This window comes from Betta splendens, chromosome 6, assembly GCF_900634795.4.
Source record: "Betta splendens chromosome 6, fBetSpl5.4, whole genome shotgun sequence".
Classification (NCBI taxonomy): domain Eukaryota; kingdom Metazoa; phylum Chordata; class Actinopteri; order Anabantiformes; family Osphronemidae; genus Betta; species Betta splendens.
The window spans coordinates 12,225,389-12,244,944 of NC_040886.2; the positions used below are offsets into that span (position 1 = coordinate 12,225,389).

The 19,556-nt window shown below is 42.0% G+C and overlaps 3 protein-coding genes across 4 annotated transcripts; 1 reads left to right on the forward strand and 2 right to left on the reverse strand.

Moving 5' to 3' along the window:
- The first annotated feature begins 6,428 nt into the window (after positions 1 to 6,428).
- bnip2 (BCL2 interacting protein 2) lies at positions 6,429 to 14,311 on the forward strand. 2 transcript variants are annotated; one of them, XM_029153308.3, is made up of 11 exons: positions 6,429 to 7,475; positions 9,245 to 9,340; positions 9,421 to 9,488; positions 9,730 to 9,906; positions 11,184 to 11,366; positions 11,487 to 11,589; positions 11,668 to 11,799; positions 11,879 to 11,965; positions 12,062 to 12,160; positions 12,804 to 12,839; positions 13,697 to 14,311. In XM_029153308.3, exons 1-11 carry the CDS (start codon positions 7,117 to 7,119, stop codon positions 13,752 to 13,754), a joined length of 1,398 nt encoding a protein of 465 aa, XP_029009141.1. In that variant the 5' UTR covers positions 6,429 to 7,116; the 3' UTR covers positions 13,755 to 14,311. The 2 variants fall into 2 exon arrangements, with proteins under 2 accessions (XP_029009141.1, XP_029009142.1); XM_029153309.3 differs by lacking the exon at positions 12,804 to 12,839 and having other exon boundaries at positions 6,431 to 7,475.
- A 136-nt stretch (positions 14,312 to 14,447) lies between these two features.
- On the reverse strand, positions 14,448 to 16,144 carry LOC114857138 (beta-1,3-galactosyl-O-glycosyl-glycoprotein beta-1,6-N-acetylglucosaminyltransferase 3-like). The gene has a single exon (XM_029153311.3). It carries the CDS (start codon positions 15,968 to 15,970, stop codon positions 14,675 to 14,677), a length of 1,296 nt encoding a protein of 431 aa, XP_029009144.1. The 5' UTR covers positions 15,971 to 16,144; the 3' UTR covers positions 14,448 to 14,674.
- Positions 16,145 to 17,339: 1,195 nt separating this feature from the next.
- Positions 17,340 to 19,446, reverse strand: LOC114857137 (beta-1,3-galactosyl-O-glycosyl-glycoprotein beta-1,6-N-acetylglucosaminyltransferase 3-like). The gene has a single exon (XM_029153310.2). It carries the CDS (start codon positions 19,346 to 19,348, stop codon positions 18,053 to 18,055), a length of 1,296 nt encoding a protein of 431 aa, XP_029009143.1. The 5' UTR covers positions 19,349 to 19,446; the 3' UTR covers positions 17,340 to 18,052.
- Between the last annotated feature and the right edge of the window lie 110 nt (positions 19,447 to 19,556).

The window sequence follows — 19,556 nt, forward strand, 5'->3', positions numbered from 1 at the left end:
TTATTCTTTAAATTTTGTGTTTGCATTACATACAATGGACCATGCTTTTGTTACTTCTGCTAGAGTTATTAGTAGCTAGAGACAAATCATATCACACTGGAGTTCCAACAAGAAAGTAATCCAAAGGTTTGAATTTAATATCTAGATAGAACTAAACATACAGTATATATAAATAAATATTTATGATATTGATGTTGCGTAATCCACAAATACATGTAATACTCATTAGGTACCTTTGTATAAGAAGTAAAGCTAAAGCTGTGGTAGGTGCACACAGTGATCAAAATGTAAATATTTGCATTAAAATGCAAAATGTCTCGAATTTACAATAAACTAACCTGCTTTAATGCATCTGTTTGTCTTCCCTGTCTTCATGCCTTTCTGAAGTAAATGATGCTTGAACAGCAGGGGACGATTCACTGTTAACCATATGGTTTTGTGCAAAAGGTCACTGATGTTTCTGAGGGTTAATAGCAAACACTCCAACGCAGACATGAGGCTACGGCGCATATTAATGACTCTGTATCCCCCCGTGCAATGGGAACAAGGTGTATAGAAAATCTGTGCTTCGTCCCCTTAGGACAGAGCTTTTGTCGTTCACAGTTTTGACAGACAATTAATGAATGAGCACTCTCATCACAGTTACGGTGCAATTTTATAAAATGAACAGAGACATTGTCAACTAACATCATTTAGGAGAACAGATTTTTGCTACGCTTCGCCTTCTGTGTGTCAGTTAAGAACTAAACTGGCTCATAAAGTATAAATATATAAACTTCACAAAAGGTTACATTAATAACTGATTTTTCTTCTAGGTATGATTTTCCAGTTTCCTTTGTCGACATTTCTCTTTACATTGACAGTGAGTGGGATCAGTCTCCCCTCAGCAATGATAAGAAATATTGGCTTTTAACAGTCGCATTAAAGAACACAGATGCTCAAGGCCATTCCAACACAGTGTGAAAACCTAACGGGATTCATCCAGCACAGCTCCCCTACAAATCCGCAGCAGGCACCAAAACAACTATCACTTTATGTGAGAATTAGCAAATAGTTGTCATTTCTATGACATTAAAGCATCCGTGCTAACATGCAGTGAAATAATAAAATATTGAAACGCCTATGAAACATAAATGTGAATTTGTGCTACATCTGTCTCTTGCTAATTGAGTTGCTACCAAGAATGTTAGTACTCTGGAGAATAATTTGTCAGTGCAAAACATGGAACGGACCAATTTATTGGTTGCTGCAGGCTGTAGAGTTCCAACAGTCTTTGATCAACCTTTTTAGGTCAGTATCTCTCGAAATACAGAGAAGAGAATTACACAGCAGAGAAAATATTTCATCTTTTTAAAAAGACACGGAAAAAGTATTTTGTAGTTCCACTGTTTGGCTGTAATGGTGAATAAATTCTTCAGAGGGCTCGAAGCCAAAGTGGGAAAATAGCAGCTTCTGTGAGCAATATTTATTGTTTAGTGTGGATGGTAATTTAAACATTTATCATTAAAAAAGTGACAGAAAGAGTAATTATAAGTTTAGCTGTTGCTCATCACTCACTGGATGTGAGCCACGCACTGACAGATGCTGGTCCGCTTCCCTGACACTTTCAATTAAGAAGGTGCTTCAAAAGAGCTCTGCGTCGGCTCATGCTTGGATTTTTGAAAAATGTTTTGGCACTTTGACATTGGATGCTCTTTCAAAAGTTGTTTGATGGCTCAGTCAGGTGTCAAAATCTTATCCCAAAATCTTAGCCCGAATAATATAGTAACTCTTCTCCGAGTCACACATATTGTGTGTTGGTCTTCCTCACTGATCCTCCCATCACGCCCTGTGGCTGCACATGTTCATGATGTGTATGATTCGACCCAAGGACCATGCTTCATTATTTTCTCTCTCTCTCTGGACAGGACTTGTAGGGGAGTTGTTTACTATTTGTGGTGACTCTGCTTCAAAGCCAGGCATGAGCCCGGTTACCATGGAGACAGACAACAAATCCAACAATGGCTTTTTAAAGCCCTTTTACAGTAACAGGTGACAGCTGGCTAAACTTAACAACACACAGCAACTGCTGCAGGCGCTTCAGTGCAAACAATGACTTTGCATGTTTTGTAAAAGAACAACATGTGGTAGATTTTATGCAACATGCCGTATCAGGATACATTAAGAGCATTAACACAGACTGGATTCTTAGCTGAAGTCTTTATGAGCATGGCTATGCAGCTCCCCACCACATCTCATTCATTATACCCATGGATATTCCCCTGGTCACACAGTGAGAAAGTGCAATTATGTCGGTATCAAAAGGTAAAATTGAGAGGTACATTTAAAAATGCTGAATGCCCGTAATTAACTCCGATATGGTAAATGTAGCGCTGGAGGAGGACTATCCTCCTGTGTCCCTCTAGAAACGCTGCCTCAACACCAGCCACCGCTTTATTGGTCTGTGCCCACATTCATCTAAATTTGGCCGAGTTATTTTAGTGCATGTGAAACAATGTAAAGAACAGCAATTCTGAAATTAAGCGTTTTAACCAGCATTTAACCCTAAAGCAAATGGTGCATTAAACAGTCTGCATTATCACCTAAGAACAAATACAGTGATGCAAAAATAATGTTTGCTTGGAAGATAACTGCCTCCATACCAGTGAGGTCAAATAATTTAGGTCTACTGAAAACATTTCAATGAGCTCCTTAGCATGAGATTTCAGGTTGAACAGCACGCTGCATCATTACTGTAGCTCATATGTGAGCAGTGTCTCACAGGACCTTTAATTTGAGTAGGAAAAGTCTTTTCCCCGCTATGAGGTTAAAGAGTGGGTGACAAGTGAAGAAAATCACAGCGGAATGCATTAATTAGGTAGATCTAAAAGCATATTTATCAAAGGCTAAGCCATATGAGAATTATCTTAGAAAGGATCTAACGGAGACAGGACAGGTTAATAGAATAAAAGGCCTTGAACAGAATGTGTGCTTATACATAAAATATCAACCTGATCTCACATGTAAATGTATCATTAGGATGTAACAATTAAATGTTATGGCAAGCAGATGCTTAACTATTGGAATGACCTCCCGTGTGGTTTGACAGTAACAATTGGCTTCTCGTGTTCACGCTAATTAAAATGTCAGAACCTCTGACTTTATTCATCTCAGCATTTGTTCGATTCCGTCTGAAATGAGCCGCTGCTTGGTCAGAGTGAAAAGAATTTGAATACGGGAGACATGATGGTGATCCCTGAAATAAACAGCCCAGCGACTGTGACTTTGTCTTCTAAACGGTGTCAATCACAAGTGGCTGTGCGGGGCTCCGGGCCCGGCCAGCGGTGACTGATGGCCCTTCAGCGCCGGCCGAGACAGACGGGGCTGATTGAGAGAGCTTATCTTTATGGTGGAGCCATGGAATTGTTAACTGGATGTGATGGCTTGCGCGAGCCCAGTTGAACTGGGAAATAAAGCTGTTGGGCTTGGGCCGCCTTCCCATCATTCACCGAGGTAATGATCTCTGTCTGCCTCAAATGTAAGTAATAGTCTGCCCACAGGTTAGTAAGGGCGTGACACAGCAACACTGACAGAGTGGAACTGGGGAGGATGAACACAGGGCAGAGCGGCGCTGGAGTTTGTTCCTTTTATAGGCAATTTATTAAATCTAAGGTTCATGAAACACCTGATTTCAAGCCATGGACATTTTCAGACTGTTCATTATCATCCAGCAATAAGGAAACTAAAAGTCAGCTCTTAAACAGTTCTCCACTGTGTGTCATTATGTTAAGCAGAGGGCTTCGCGTTGACCATACGCTGCGAATAACATTCTGCCTGTGATCAAAACAGAAGCCAGAGTATGCGGAGAGGAAGCAGTCAGAGCCCCAGCTCCACTCAATTATCTTTAGCAGGATAATTAATCAATTCACTACGCACAATCAAGTCTCAGAGGCATCTTTGAGATAATTGTTCTCATTGACTTGAATAATTATTTGTTTGCTGATTTAATTATTTTCACATTTGGAAAACAAATGAACGTGTGCTGGTACATACTCCAGCTTGTTTTTTTTGGGGTTTTTTTCCCTTTTGATCTTGTTAGGTGAAATGCATAAATGCTCCTGTACACCCGACTGCAACGGTGATGTTGTGATTAACCCAGAATGTCTCCTGAGAAATTAACTGGAAGCATATTCACGGTTTGTGTCATTATACGTTTTTTTCAGAACGCTAACCTCGACTTGAAGAAAGCCAGTTGTTTCTGCCACGTGGCATCAAACTGCACTCAATCAAAGCTAATATTTCTCAACTACAAGTTCGGGCCTGGGTTGCAGACACAGTGTCCTCAAACAGCGCCTGGCATGTTGAAAACAATACTGGAGTCCTCAGCTCACACCATTATGAGAACGAACGGGACCTTGTGGCTACTGCAGCAAATAGCACACATTACGAGGACCATTTCAGTGGCACTCACTACTATTTGTCATGCCATTTTAAATGTTTTGCTCATTTGTTTCTATTAAATATTTCATCTTCCCTTAAATATTCATTTAACTTCCTCCTTAAATTTTTTACCAGTCTCTTTGCAGTTGCTATCTTCTTGCCTCCCTTTTAGGCTTTGCAATCATAAATAATTATTCATCTACACCCAGAAAGAGATTGCATAAAACATGCACATGAATCCTTTTTGTCTTTTCTCATTAGTGATATACTTTGAGTAGCCTAAATACTTCCCGCTACTCCACTTATGGAAATTGGTTGGAGAACCTTCCAAATGATTCTGCTTCACAAATAGGTTACAGCTTCCACGTCTGATCCTAATGTTCATCCCTCCTTTCATCATGAAAGGAGGGGTCTGCTACTGCAGAGATCTAGAGTTGTCGTCTTACTTTTTGACAAAGGAATCAGAGACATTCGTAATCAGAGACACCACTTCTGATGTAATTGTTTAAAACAACTGGCTACAGTGTAATTATAAAATAGTTATTTTATTGCACTTAAATTTTCCCATAAAAAGTGGCTTCGACTATTGTACCAACAGGCTCATTAGTCTTGGTTATTTCTTATCTAATCACAATTCATAATCAAGTTTTTTATTTTCACTGCATCAGCAAACATTTGGGAGGAATTTGTATCAGATAAAAGGAAAGGTTTTTTGCTCTAGCTGTGTTTTATCCGTTAATGCTATAGCCTGGCTCAACAGATTTATCTTGGCTAAACAGGCAACATTTGTCTTAATTTGTTAGATAATTGCCACACGACTCATTAGCAAACAGCACCGTGGTGAAAGATGGAAGGGAAGCATAAACTCTCAATTTGCCTGGATTATCCTTTTGTGATGAAGCCTAATGATCCAGCAGAGTAAATAGCAATGTGTTAATTAGAAATTACACTCAATGATCCACTGCACACAGAGGAGGCATTAACCAGTATCGTTATTATTAAAGCAGATGTACTGCAAATTTTTTTTTAATCATAAGGGCTGTTGGACCCCAAAAGAGAAGTTTTAGTCCTTCATTTTTAAGTGTGGTTTGGTGATTAAATCTTTTTAAGATCATGTCTGTGGGATAAATAACCATATTCTTATAAAAGCTGAATCTACAAAGGAAAGATTTACAGTATGTTTCTGAGCAACAATTAGAGGTTACCAATAATTAGGCCATAACCTGAAAATACAAGTTAAAAGCTTTTTACTTTATACGATTTTAATGCATAAGTTAATTTAATAAGTATGACGCATTTGCTATGAGGGCTTAAGTTATTTTTTCGAATAAGACACATCGTTGTTTTAAGTTAGTATTTGCCTCCACCTAGTGGTAAAAACACGCGACTGATGGCAGATGCTGCTGAAGTGATAAATGCAACGGTTTAAAACACATAATATTACATTTAATATAACAAAAAGGATCTGTAAAAAACATAAATAAATAAATAAATAAGCCAAAGGCATCCGAACACTGCAATACGCAGACAGTGTGTTAAAGAGTGTTAATCATGGACCTCAGAGTTTTGCTCTAATTCCCGATATTACATATTTTTTTATAAAAAAAGGAATTATTTACCATTATGATTTGAAGTTACAGATGCTTGAATCATACGAATACCAATTATAAATAGGCTAATAATATTTGGACTAATCAACAATACTGTTAGGTACTTGTACTTAAGTGTTGCTCCTTATGTAGTCAGTACCATAATGTGATGTATAACACGACGTAATAATTACCTTCAGTGAAGCTCCTTTGAAGGTCCCGCATTCAGTAATTTCTATTAATCATTAAAGGTAATTGTACATAACTGCATAAATGCTTCAGTGAAGGCACGTATTAACTTTCCTGAAATGCCAGCAAAACCCTAAACTACAATGCCTATGCTTAAAATACAGTATATAACAATTTAGGATAAATCGTTTCAGAATTTGCATTTGGGTCGCTAAATTAATGAAAAACGAACCTGCAGAAAACACAACTGGCAACCCAACAGAAGGCTGGACAAGTGACACCAGGCGGCTACGCTCATTAGCATAGCTAGCAAACAATCGTTTCCTTCTGTAACTTTGCCAAGCCTCGTTCCGAAACCGGCTTCTTAACGTGGGACGACAGCTTTATACTTAACTCGCGTCCACGGAACTGTTCTCCCAACGCCGTGTCGCGGTTGACACGCGGTCCGATTGCCGCTGTTAGGAGTTCAACTTCATCCTGCCTTTTTGGTGCGGCTAACTAGTAGCCGTAGCTTCGTGCGCTAGCGTGGCTAAAACCTTTGCTTGGTTCGGTCTTGGAGGAAGGGAGGAAGGAAGGAAACCGACAAGTGGGACCACTGCGCGCCGCTGCTTTTGCAAAGCTAGCACAAAACTTGGCCTCCCGAGTTCAGGCTGTGACGCATGCAGGAACCCTGAATATTTCTCCATCCCGTGTGATCTTTAACATTGTTTTGCTAATAGGACGCGTCGTTACATGGCTTAGCGAGCTGTCAACGGCGACGGTTCTCCGGCTAGCTGCTCAGCGGCTAGCACGCTAGCCACAAACTTCTGAAGGAGCCGAAAAAGTCTGCGTCAGCGTCTCCACTCCGCTTGTTCTTTCTCGGGTCACTAGTAATCGGGCACGTTTGTTATTTTCCCCCGACCCGCGGCCGCAGAAGCTTATGGCATCGGACGTGATCGAGAGCGACGCGGTGCTGAGGGGTGCGACGTTGAGTGATATGAATTTGAACAATGGACGTCCAGACCGCGTCACACCCAGCGGGACTCACGGGCAGCCGGGGAGCAGGCGCGCGTCGAGCCCCTCGTCCTCTGGGGTGTCGGGAGAAGGCGACGACGAGGATCTGGACGAACTGCAGCACAGCACCGCGTCTACGGTGGAAAATGGCGAAGAGGCGCTCCAGGAGAGTCTGACCCACACAGGAGGCACGACTCCGAACGATGGGCACTCACTGCCCGGGGCGAGGAGCTCCACACCGGTGCGCTTTCCCCAGCCACGCTCACCGCCTGGAGCCACTGGAAGGTGTGTGTGAGAGTGTGTGATTGAATGATTGTGGATGATGCTAAACACACCTGTAATTGATCAGTGTCTTTAATGTATGGGCTGTTTCCAGAACACACACTGTTGCCATGGTGATAGTTTGATGCTTACTGTAAAACCACCAGAACCTAAAACACGACCTGTTCTAGGTTTTGGACCTGAAAAGCAAACATCCTGCACATTAAGGCCTTTCACTCGATCACAGAAATGACTCTGCAGCTTTTTGTCCCTCAGTCATAGACAAGAGTAGTGGCAGCGAATTACAAGGCAGTTACAAACAAGCCTCAAAACAAGAACGGGAAGTGTAAGTTCTAGTACTGTTTTAACCTGGAGGGCTTCACCAAAGCCAGGTCGGCCCCCGTCCTTCCAGCTGAGACAGATGTGCTTGTCACTGACAGTCAGTGAGCAACATGTTCTACCAGAAATGTACTAAATATAATTATTGGCCTGTTGTGATATTTTAATGGCTCATTGACACTGTCATCATGACACAAGGGGTGTGAATGAAGAAGAGAGTGATATTGAGCAATTATATTTTGGTTAAAATGTGTGAACATCATAGATGTATAATGACGTTTTTTTGAGCAACGTGCAAAATTTAAACTGTCTTAACTGGAGCTTTAAACAGCAAATAGCACAGTTAGGACAATCTCATACTTTCCATTGCTGATCCGCTTACTAATTTGGTTCACTTTTCCATTTGACTCCATGATGTTGCCAGTTTTATACACAAGCTGCTTCCCATGCACTTTCCTTGCAATGACGTTTTAGGCGGTCACACTTGTATGGGGCCTGTGCCTGTCAGTCAGAGGTTGGCGGTAAAGATTAACACTGTGCACAAACAAGGAGTCAAACTGGTACATTCTGAAATGCCGAGAATGTTTTTCTGTCTGGGAGCACAAATGCAGTTGTGTTTGGGAGTAATGCATCAAAGGAGCTCTGTACAACAAAGCTACAGACACCATGCGCAGCATTAGCGAGTGGCCTTAACACAAGCTCGTAAGCTTTTCAAGAAAGCAGTGATCTGATTATGTGGCCAGTTGCGAGTGCAGCCACTTGGTCAGAGTCTCGTTTAACGTTCAGGGCCGTGCGTCGCGCCGTAGTCGCTCGTACCAGGGTTCTTTTTGCTGCACCTGATGTAATGCTTAGGTGGCAAACAACAGCCAGGGCTGATCACAGCAGAAGGAAGCTCACAGTTTGTCCAAAAAGCCAAAGAAAAATTTTCCCTACAAAATTGGGATAAATGTTTAAAATTTGCACTAAATATAATATAAGCTATAAGCTATTTAAAGCATTTTTAATATTGTGGGAAAAGGTGAGTCTAATAATAACATTTGAAACAATTACACAACAAACCTGCTGATTTTAAGAGACCGCCAGCAGAGCCTCCGTGTACATGCGACAGTTTTAACTTTTTTTTTGCAGTAATCGGTCTTAAGGACACCAGTAAAACTAGTTTTCATTTGGATCTTCCTTCTCGCCTAATATAACCTTTATTATTATATAGATAGATTTGTGCATGGATTTATTATCATGGGCTTTTGTGCAGCTGGAGTTGACTTTAAGTGGGTGTTAACTGCTGAAAGTCACAAGCAGCTGTTGAAGGATAACCAGTTCTGTGTTTGGGTCTTGCTTGTCATGCATTATCATTGCTCTGCTCTTAATCTTCACGCGTTCATAGTACAAGAAATCAGACATCCTCATTTGTAAATTGGGCCCTGGTGTTTTATATATTTATTTTTCTTTTCCAGCCTGGAGCACCAAGAGTCAGTCGACACGACAGAAGCCCGTCTAAGGATGGAAGGAGTTGAACTGAAGGAAGAGTGGCAGGATGAGGACTTTCCACGGTATGGCATCACGCGTTTTGTATCACATCTTCTGAAAGCCACGTGATTACTGATGACAGGGTTTTCTGTTTGACTGTTAGACCGCTCCCAGAGGAAGGGGAGCTCGATGATGACATGTTTGCTGGTACCTCTGAAGAGCAGGACACCGGTAATTAAAAACAGCTTAGATTGCATAACACATAAGGCCGTGTTCATGTTTTCAGACTTAACACAATGCATCAACAGAGGTATTCATCTCTGCAGTCACTTCTGTTCACACTTGTTCAGGCCTGTTAGTTGAAGAATGCGTTCTGAAAGTATGCTGCAACTGATATTAGTTCTCAACAGTGCCAGTTCGCCAAATAATTAGAAAATCCTGTTCACTTTTCTCTCCTTGATACCTACCTGAGGCTATGGGATAAACGATGGCAAGAAGGCAAAGAGGAAGCTTGCAGCTCCAGAAATCAGTCTGACCCTTGACCGAAGTGAAGGCTCTGTTCTCTCTGATGAGCTGGATGAAAGTACAGAGCTGGACCTCGATGACATTGACACACCCTCGGAAAACAGCAATGAGTTTGAATGGGAAGGTAAGTCCTTTGTGTAGCTGGGGCAGATTAGTGCATCTGTTGTCATCTTTTAACCTTAACTCCATTGTTGTTAATGAAAGTTTGCAGAGTAAATATTAGTGGCGTGATGAAGGAGGAACTCCACCGTGATCTGATGTGTTTATGAAACCAACCTTGGGTTTATTCACTGGCTTCTTCACAAAGCCAGTGTCTTATTTCCTGGTTTGTGGACTGATGCCTTTTCCTTCCTTAATGTTACAGTCTTGACTGAACCGTAGTTACAATGTGCTCTGTTATGTTCTTTGTTCCCATACTGCTGCCTTCCTCTTTTATCTTGGAAGAATTGTTTCCATTCACTGCGTGGAAACAGGCTGCAGGCCAGCAGCAGGTTTCTCTCTTCCTTGTGGTAAGGTTTCATGGACAGCCCTCGTTGTTTTTCCTTCTGCCGGCCATGAGTCAATCAACCCCTATTGTCCCGATTATGTTCTGCCTTCAATTGTTCAAACAAATCATGGGCTATTTCATGTTTCATACCCTTTTCATTCCAGTCCTGCATGGAGTTGTTTCTCTCCCTGAAATGTTTGTATGTTTGAGGAAAGGATCAATCATTAGCAAATTGCTGGATTACACATGGTTTAATATTTACTGTTTGTTTGCTGTTTACAGATTGTTTGTTAGTGTTCTGTAATGTGTGCTGTTTGACACATTTTACGTGGGTTTTGGTTAGGTGCCACACACTGTATGTTTGCATATTTTAATCACTTTACAGTTATTTTCAGTCTGAAGCGGAGAATATTTTTTAATATACAGTGCTAAGGTGTCTCTCATTGATTTTTAGGACCACACACAAAGAACCACACACGAACGTCACAGTGATTTTTGCCTGCATTGTTCCCTTGTTTTGATTCTCCTTGTTGCATGCTTCACCTTTGGCCATGATCATCTGAACACTCGATGACTGTGATGTTTGACATTATGCACATCACGCAGCTGTACATTCCATAAAAGATGCACCATTTAGTGGTGTGTTGCAGTCTGTAGCAGTGCTTGATTGATTTATTCCATTTATGTGATGTAATGGTCCCAAACATTGTAATCACAGGGTTTACCTGATGCTGGAGGCCTGGAGGTTGATGTGGTGTGTGTGGAACAGAAAAAAATGTTGATTTGAGATACTATGTTGGAAAAAGAAATGAATAATCATGATCAAAACAATAATAGGTTAGAATAATAAAATAATTTGAGAAAACCAGGCACCTACCATATCCAAACTGTTGGTTTGTCCATTCCTCTTCTAGATGATCTCCCAAAGCCCAAAACCACAGAGCTGCTACAGAAAGGCGTGGAGTCGGTTCAGGAGTACTCGGCCTTGGATGAGAGGGAGGAGGGTCGACGCTGGAGGGTGTTTCGTATCGGAGAACAGGAACACAAAGTGGACATGAAGGCCATTGACCCCTACAAGAGAGTAATCAGCCACGGAGGTCAGTAGCATCCCACCTTATACAGTACATACACACATACAGGAAATATGGAAAGCTACTACACATAACCTTGTTTTGATACTCGAGCATCAGTTGTTGACATTTACTTCTTCATTACAGGTTACTATGGAGACGGTTTGAATGCCATAATCGTGTTTGCTGTGTGTTTTATGCCTGAAAGCAATCAGCCAAATTACAGATACATTATGGACAATTTATTCAAGTGAGTGCTTATTTAAATTCCCTCAGCTTAGTGAGCCAACACCTTAGAGTTACTGCTAACAAGAAGTGGCCGTTGCAGGTATGTCATCGGCACACTGGAGCTTTTGGTTGCGGAGAACTATATGATTGTTTATTTGAATGGGGCTACCTCTCGGAAAAAGATGCCGACTGTGGGCTGGCTCAGGAAGTGTTATCAGCAGATTGACAGGAGGTACGTTTAGATCGTCGCAGACCTCAAAGCGTGTAGTGTGATTATTTGTATACCTAAGCAGCTCATCTCACCTGAACAGGTTAAGAAAGAACTTGAAGTCGTTGATAATTGTCCATCCATCTTGGTTCATCCGCACCCTGCTGGCACTCACTAAACCCTTCATAAGGTAACTGCCACACTCTTAAAGCATAATCTGTAATCATCGAATAAGAAGTAGATTATGTGAGGGTAACCTCCAGTTTCCTGCTTTTTCCCCCCACAGCTCCAAATTTAGTCAGAAAATCAAGTATGTTTACAGCTTGAGAGATCTGGCAGAGCTGGTTCCAATGGAATATGTGTCCATACCAGATTGTATCAAGCAGTAAGTATTCTCAACTTCAGGACACTGACACACGTGTTTTATCTCCCCCCCTGTTCTGCTAGATTTGGCCTTTTGGTTGGGGAATAGCTATGTTTTTTTTACTTCGCCAGCATCAGCTCTGACTGTTGTACCAGGGTTTGGCCTTTAGGTGGTGCTATAGCCTTTCCTGCAGAGCCCATGTAGATGTTGGTGTCTGCCTGATGCACTTCATCTATAGTACGGTTCATAAGGTCTAATAATTGCAGGCAGATAACTTCACAATCCTGGGTGATGGCAGTGATATCAAAGTGCAGTTTCTTTTGAAATATTATCTGATCAGAACAAGGACTTGGTGGGTGGTATGTACTTTTATTGTTTATCCTGTCAACAGTCAAACCACACCTTTTTAGAATCCGTTATTAAATACCTTCATAATCACTTAAATGTTCTGTCTGGTGCATATTAATCTCATGCTAAGAAATGTCTCACAGTCTGTTCTTCCTTGATGTGGGCTGACCTGAGGCAGGTTTTGGTTTCAGTTGGCATTTACAAAGAGTCCTGCACAAATATTCACAACATATTGTGGCTCTTTAGAATGTCTTGCTTGCTTTTGGCTGTTTGTTTCTCTCCTCCTTAACTCCGTTTCCCTGCCCCCCCTCTTAAGGTTTGACGACGAAAAAAATAGGAAAGGCCATACAAGGTATATGCACTTTGCACCGAGGATCAAGTATTTTGCTTTTCACAAGACTAACAATGTAATGATCTGCTAGCATTTCCAAATATACCAATAATAACATCTGGCCAAAAACGACATGTTTCCTCCTTAACGTTCCACATATCCAGTGGATTTAGGACACTCCTAATAAGCAGTAGCTGTAGTGGTAAGCTGTCTGATTGATTTCCAAAAATAGGAGTCTTGGTGATTGTTGAGCCAATTCTGTGTAGTGCACCAGATATCAGCTATTTGAATGTGGTTTAAACATTATATGATGCCAGAACCTCAGCTTCATGCTAAGCTGTCGGCTCAGAGCCCTGCTTCCTCCTGATATGAACAGCAAGTAGCACTAGCTCTCACATGTTTTTAAAAACAAGTTTTGAGTTTGATTGTGATAGGTGAGTGTGTTTGTGTATATTTTGCATAATTGCATCTGATAAAACTGCAAGGAAGTAGCGCATCCTCATTACCGCGGTGTGTGTGTTTGCTCTGTGACTGTTCTCACGCCGTTCCCTTCAGTAACTCACCCTCACTGATTCTTGATGGCTATGTGCATGACTGACTGTGTGATCACTCCCTACCGACGTTCACACTTTGGTTTCCAGGAAGTAACCTCACAATAAGACTCCTAATATAAAAGCTTTGTTGTCAGTAATAATAGCTTGACTACAAAAAGTTATGTTGGGCATATTGGGCAATCGTGTTTCGGGGAAATATGCCCTGAAACAAACAATTCAGTTTGTAATGAAGTGAAATGTGCAGATATGGGCAATGTAGCAGCATGCGATTAAATACTTCAATACAGGTACACACATTTGACGACCATTCATTTGTGTCTGCAGAATTGACCAGGACATGAATAAAAAAGTAGAAACGGCAGCTGCTGCAGTTCCAGAGTGACCCAGCTTGCACCGTGGCCTGAGGAGGAGGAGGATGAAGAATGTGTGGAACTGCATTGGCCCATGTGTTGATGATGTGGGCGACGTGACTGGAAATTTGGCTTTTCGTATCAGGAAAAGTACCTTTGTTGAAACCATGCTGCCTGTTACATTGCAGAATGTGTTGCTGTATTTGTGTGACAAACAGCTCAATGGTCTGATTCACATGCTGTCTGAAATGTTTTTAATCCTTTTTATTCACTGCAGGTATCAAACGTAGCCTAATGGTATTCCCTAGTTACTGTTGTATCGACACATTATTTAAGGCACTGTGTTACAAATGGTTGGTGCATGTTTGCTTTATTACATTTAAATATATATTTATATTCAAAACATGACAAAGAAATTAATATATTTTTATGGTTGCTCAAATTTTAAACTGCATTTTAGGTCACTGACCCACTGAGTGACATTTAGAACAAGTTTTGACATCACAATTTTTTTCACTGTTCACTGCTGATGTTCTCTGATTAAAAAAATCCTGCCTGGGGAAAATAAAGTCATATTTTCTGTCTCTCACTTGAATGTTACTATCTCTGGTAGGTCAAAGCTCCACATTATGGTTTTTATCTATTTTCACATGAAATATAGACGGACTAATATGATTGTATGAAATCACCAATGTAGTGTAGGTTAAAAATAATTTTGAATTCATTATTTCTTTGTCTTAATTTTAAATATAAAGAAATACATTTTTGAAAAGTTATTTTAAAAGGAATTTTGAGCTTCATTGAGTCCACTAGATGGCACCACAAATATTTTTTTTCCCCAACATGTAAGGAATAAAAACATAATGTTAAAGTTCCTTCATACAATATTAAAATGCAGTTTAAAATATGTACTATTTGTAAGTTGTATTTGGATAGAATATACATATATAATTTATTGTGTGAAACGTCTGTAAGCATTATAAGGTGGTGGAATACTGATCTGGCCTAAAGCTTTAAAATGCAAAACTGCCTCCAAACATTTTATAGCGACGTCATCCACCTCAGGATCAAACTTATTGGCGAAGAGGTGGTGCTGGTCCAGGAGCCAGGGGAGGTCACCTGATCCATACACACACACAGCCCTTCTGTAAGAACCAGTGCAGGGGGAGTACGGGGCTCCCTTTGTTACATCTCCCGCTAAATAGCTCCACTTCACCACTCGAGCGACGGCCTGCATGTCAGACATGTCGTACTTGCCGTTAGCAGGCACTGACCCAGGAACAGAGACCATCCTCTGTAGAGTGGCCCACAGGTGCTCATCAGGGCTGTTCGTGTCCTTCTCCCACTCCAGGAATTTCTGAATCTCTTCGTCGTGCACCACGTGTCTCACAAAGGCCCTTGTGACCACAAAGTAAGCGTTACCTGAGAACATGGGCGTGCTGATGGGCGGTGGGCTCTTCTTCACGTCTGTCCAGACGACAGAGTTGGTCACATTGTAGTGATTCATCCAGCGGCCTTTCTTGTGTTCACTGGTGACCTCAGTCTCCAGGCTGTTCCTGCCATTCAGAGCCTTGAGAGTCTTCACCATCTCACCGTTGGTTTTGATGGGGAAGTCAGTCCCGCAGGTGTTCAGCAGGTATCTCCACTGGATTTGTGACTTGAGGAGATCCTTCATGCAGTTCAGATCTGCCTGCACGCGGGACCATGAGGCGTAAACCACGCTTTCTAACTCAGTGGCCACAAACACATTGGGAAAGCACGCCACGATGGAATTCACAGCCTTCTGGAACTCTTTGGTGGACTTTTGGTCCACGTGCACACAGTAGATGTTCTGAGGAGCGTAAACCGCTCGCAGCAGTCGCTCAAACATCTCAATCTTCTCATGGATCACCATGGAGTAGGCGATGGGGAAATCCTCCTCCTCCTCACTGAGAGGCTCCGTAATGAAGCCTCGCTTCTCAATATAGTTTTGACAGTCCCTTGTCTCGTTTAAGTAGAAGTCCTCATTTAAAACAACCCGCCTCCTCTTGGACGTCAGCAGCTCCTCAATTTCACTTTTCTTCCCCTCTATGTCTTGCTTCAGGATGGCCAAGCAGGCCGGCAGGTCAGTGGAGAAGCGCTGCAGCGTCCTGACCCTGGGCTGTTTTTTAACGCCAACTTCCCAGACCACAAAGTAAATAACTGTAGCCAGCAGGCTGAGGTAGAGGGTCCTCCACAAGATCCGACTCTTCAGCAGCGAAAAAGCCATGCCGCCGTCAGAGGGCGAAGGTCGTGACCAGAGGCGACGCCGTCCGCAGAGCAACGTTCACATTAACCAAATAAAGTGCAGGTGCAGCGTTTTATGGGAAGCAGGACAAACTGAATCAGACTCGTACAGTGAGGAGGTGTGTCAATCAAAGGCGTGGAATAGATTGCTCTGCCTGGCAGCCTTGTCGGATCGTTGCATCACACGTGGGCAGTGCTTTAAGGCATGAGGTTATTTTATTTAATTGTGTGTCCCTATTTACAACAAATTTTACAAATTTCAGTTATAATTCAAAAACTCTGAGTCACAAACATCACTTCAATGTCATGAAAAAAAAATGCAGACATTTACAGAAAAATATATATTTTTCAGTCACAGATGCCTCATTCAGGTCTGCAATATACAAACACAAGCACTTTATAGAAAACACAGTAGAGAAATACAATAAAACAAAGTATTACTACATTCTAAATATAGTACTTTCACTTCACCAATCAGCTTCCACATTACGTCCCTGCATTTGGTCTGGGTGGATTTAGAACTGCTGGAGGTCGGAGCTCTCGTCCACGCCCTGGTCTGCATCAATGTCCTGCTCATGGATGAAGCTGTAGCGCCGATAATAGATAGGTGATTGTGTTTGTGTATGTTTTGCATAATTGCATCCGATAAAAATGCAAGGAAGAAGCGCATCCTCATCACCGGTGTGTGTGTGTGTGTGTGTTTGCTCTGTGACTGTTCTCACGCCGTTCCCTTCAGTAACTCACCCTCACTGATTCTTGATGGCTATGTGCATGACTGACTGTGTGATCACTCCCTACTGACGTTCACACTTTGGTTTCCAGGAAGTAACCTCACAATAAGACTCCTGATATAAAAGCTTTGTTGTCAGTAATAATAGCTTGACTACAAAAAGTTATGCTGAGCATATTGGGCAATCGTGTTTCAGGGAAATATGCCGTGACACAAACAATTCAGTTTGTGATGATGTGAAATTTTCAGAAATGGGCATTGTAGCTGTTGTTGTGGTTGTTGTTGTTATTATTATGTCATGTCATTAAATACTTCAATACAGGTACACACATCTGACGACCATTCATTTGTGTCTGCAGAATTGACCAGGACATGAATAAAAAAGTAGAAACGGCAGCTGCTGCAGTTCCAGAGTGACCCAGCTTGCACCGTGGCCTGAGGAGGAGGAGGATGAAGAATGTGTGGAACTGCATTGGCCCATGTGTTGATGATGTGGGCAACGTGACTGGAAATTTGGCTTTTTGCATCAGGAAAAGTACCTTTGTTGAAACCATGCTGCCTGTTACATTGCAGAATGTGTTGCTGTATTTGTGTGACAAACAGCTCAATGGTCTGATTCACATGCTGTCTGAAATGTTTTTAATCCTTTTTATTCACTGCAGGTATCAAACGTAGCCTAATGGTATTCCCTAGTTACTGTTGTATCGACACATTATTTAAGGCACTGTGTTACAAATGGTTGGTGCATGTTTGCTTTATTACATTTAAATATATATTTATATTCAAAACATGACAAAGAAATAATATATTTTTATGGTTGCTCAAATTTTAAACTGCATTTTAGGTCACTGACCCACTGAGTGACATTTAGAACAAGTTTTGACATCACAATTTTTTTCACTGTTCACTGCTGATGTTCTCTGATTAAAAAAAATCCTGCCTGGGGAAAATAAAGTCATATTTTCTGTCTCTCACTTGAATGTTACTATCTCTGGTAGGTCAAAGCTCCACATTATGGTTTTTAATTGTTTTCACATGGAATATAGACAGAGAAATATGATTATATGAAATCACCAATGTAGTGTAGGTTAAAAATGATTTGGAATTCATTATTTCTTTGTCTTAATTTTAAATATAAAGAAATACATTTTTGAAAAGTTATTTTAAAAGGAATTTTGAGCTTCATCGAGTCCACTAGATGGCACCACAAATATTTTTTTTCCAACATGTAAGGAATAAAAACATAATGTTAAAATTCCTTCATACAATATTAAAATGCAGTTAAAAATATTTACTATTTGTAAGTTGTATTTGGATAGAATATACAAATATAATTTATTGTGTGAAACGTCTGTAAGCATTATAAGGTGGTGGAATACTAATCTGGCCTAAAGCTTTAAAATGCAAAACTGCCTCCAAACATTTTATAGCGACGTCATCCACCTCAGGATCAAACTTATTGGCGAAGAGGTGGTGCTGGTCCAGGAGCCAGGGGAGGTCACCGGATCCATACACACACACAGCCCTTCTGTAAGAACCAGTGCAGGGGGAGTACGGGGCTCCCTTTGTTACATCTCCCGCTAAATAGCTCCACTTCACCACTCGAGCGACGGCCTGCATGTCAGACATGTCGTACTTGCCGTTAGCAGGCACTGACCCAGGAACAGAGACCATCCTCTGTAGAGTGGCCCACAGGTGCTCATCAGGGCTGTACGTGTCCTTCTCCCACTCCAGGAATTTCTGAATCTCTTCGTCGTGCACCACGTGTCTCACAAAGGCCCTTGTGACCACAAAGTAAGCGTTACCTGAGAACATGGGCGTGCTGATGGGCGGTGGGCTCTTCTTCACGTCTGTCCAGACGACAGAGTTGGTCACATTGTAGTGATTCATCCAGCGGCCTTTCTTGTGTTCACTGGTGACCTCAGTCTCCAGGCTGTTCCTGCCATTCAGAGCCTTGAGAGTCTTCACCATCTCACCGTTGGTTTTGATGGGGAAGTCAGTCCCGCAGGTGTTCAGCAGGTATCTCCACTGGATTTGTGACTTGAGGAGATCCTTCATGCAGTTCAGATCTGCCTGCACGCGGGACCATGAGGCGTAAACCACGCTTTCTAACTCAGTGGCCACAAACACATTGGGAAAGCACGCCACGATGGAATTCACAGCCTTCTGGAACTCTTTGGTGGACTTTTGGTCCACGTGCACACAGTAGATGTTCTGAGGAGCGTAAACCGCTCGCAGCAGTCGCTCAAACATCTCAATCTTCTCATGGATCACCATGGAGTAGGCGATGGGGAAATCCTCCTCCTCCTCACTGAGAGGCTCCGTAATGAAGCCTCGCTTCTCAATATAGTTTTGACAGTCCCTTGTCTCGTTTAAGTAGAAGATCTCATTTAAAACAACTCGCCTCCTCTTGGACGTCAGCAGCTCCTCAATTTCACTTTTCTTCCCCTCTATGTCTTGCTTCAGGATGGCCAAGCAGGCCGGCAGGTCAGTGGAGAAGCGCTGCAGCGTCCTGACCCTGGGCTGTTTTTTAACGTCAACTTCCCAGACCACAAAGTAAATAACTGTAGCCAGCAGGCTGAGGTAGAGGGTCCTCCACAAGATCCGACTCTTCAGCAGCGAAAAAGCCATGCCGCCGTCAGAGGGCGAAGGTCGTGACCAGAGGCGACGCCGTCCGCAGAGCAACGTTCACATTAACCAAATAAAGTGCAGGTGCAGCGTTTTATGGGAAGCAGGACAAACTGAATCAGACTCGTACAGTGAGGAGGTGTGTCAATCAAAGGCGTGGAATAGATTGCTCTGCCTGGCAGCCTTGTCGGATCGTTGCATCACACGTGGG

Bases quoted from the DNA above. Each gene is read 5' to 3' on its own strand.
- bnip2 (XM_029153308.3), top strand. From the start codon at position 7,117: ATGGCATCGGACGTGATCGAGAGCGACGCGGTGCTGAGGGGTGCGACG. The intron at 7,476-9,244 runs GTGTGTGTGAGA...TTTCTTTTCCAG, and splicing joins CCGCCTGGAGCCACTGGAAG to CCTGGAGCACCAAGAGTCAG. The intron at 9,341-9,420 runs GTATGGCATCAC...TTTGACTGTTAG, and splicing joins CAGGATGAGGACTTTCCACG to ACCGCTCCCAGAGGAAGGGG.
- LOC114857138 (XM_029153311.3), bottom strand. From the start codon at position 15,970: ATGGCTTTTTCGCTGCTGAAGAGTCGGATCTTGTGGAGGACCCTCTAC.
- LOC114857137 (XM_029153310.2), bottom strand. From the start codon at position 19,348: ATGGCTTTTTCGCTGCTGAAGAGTCGGATCTTGTGGAGGACCCTCTAC.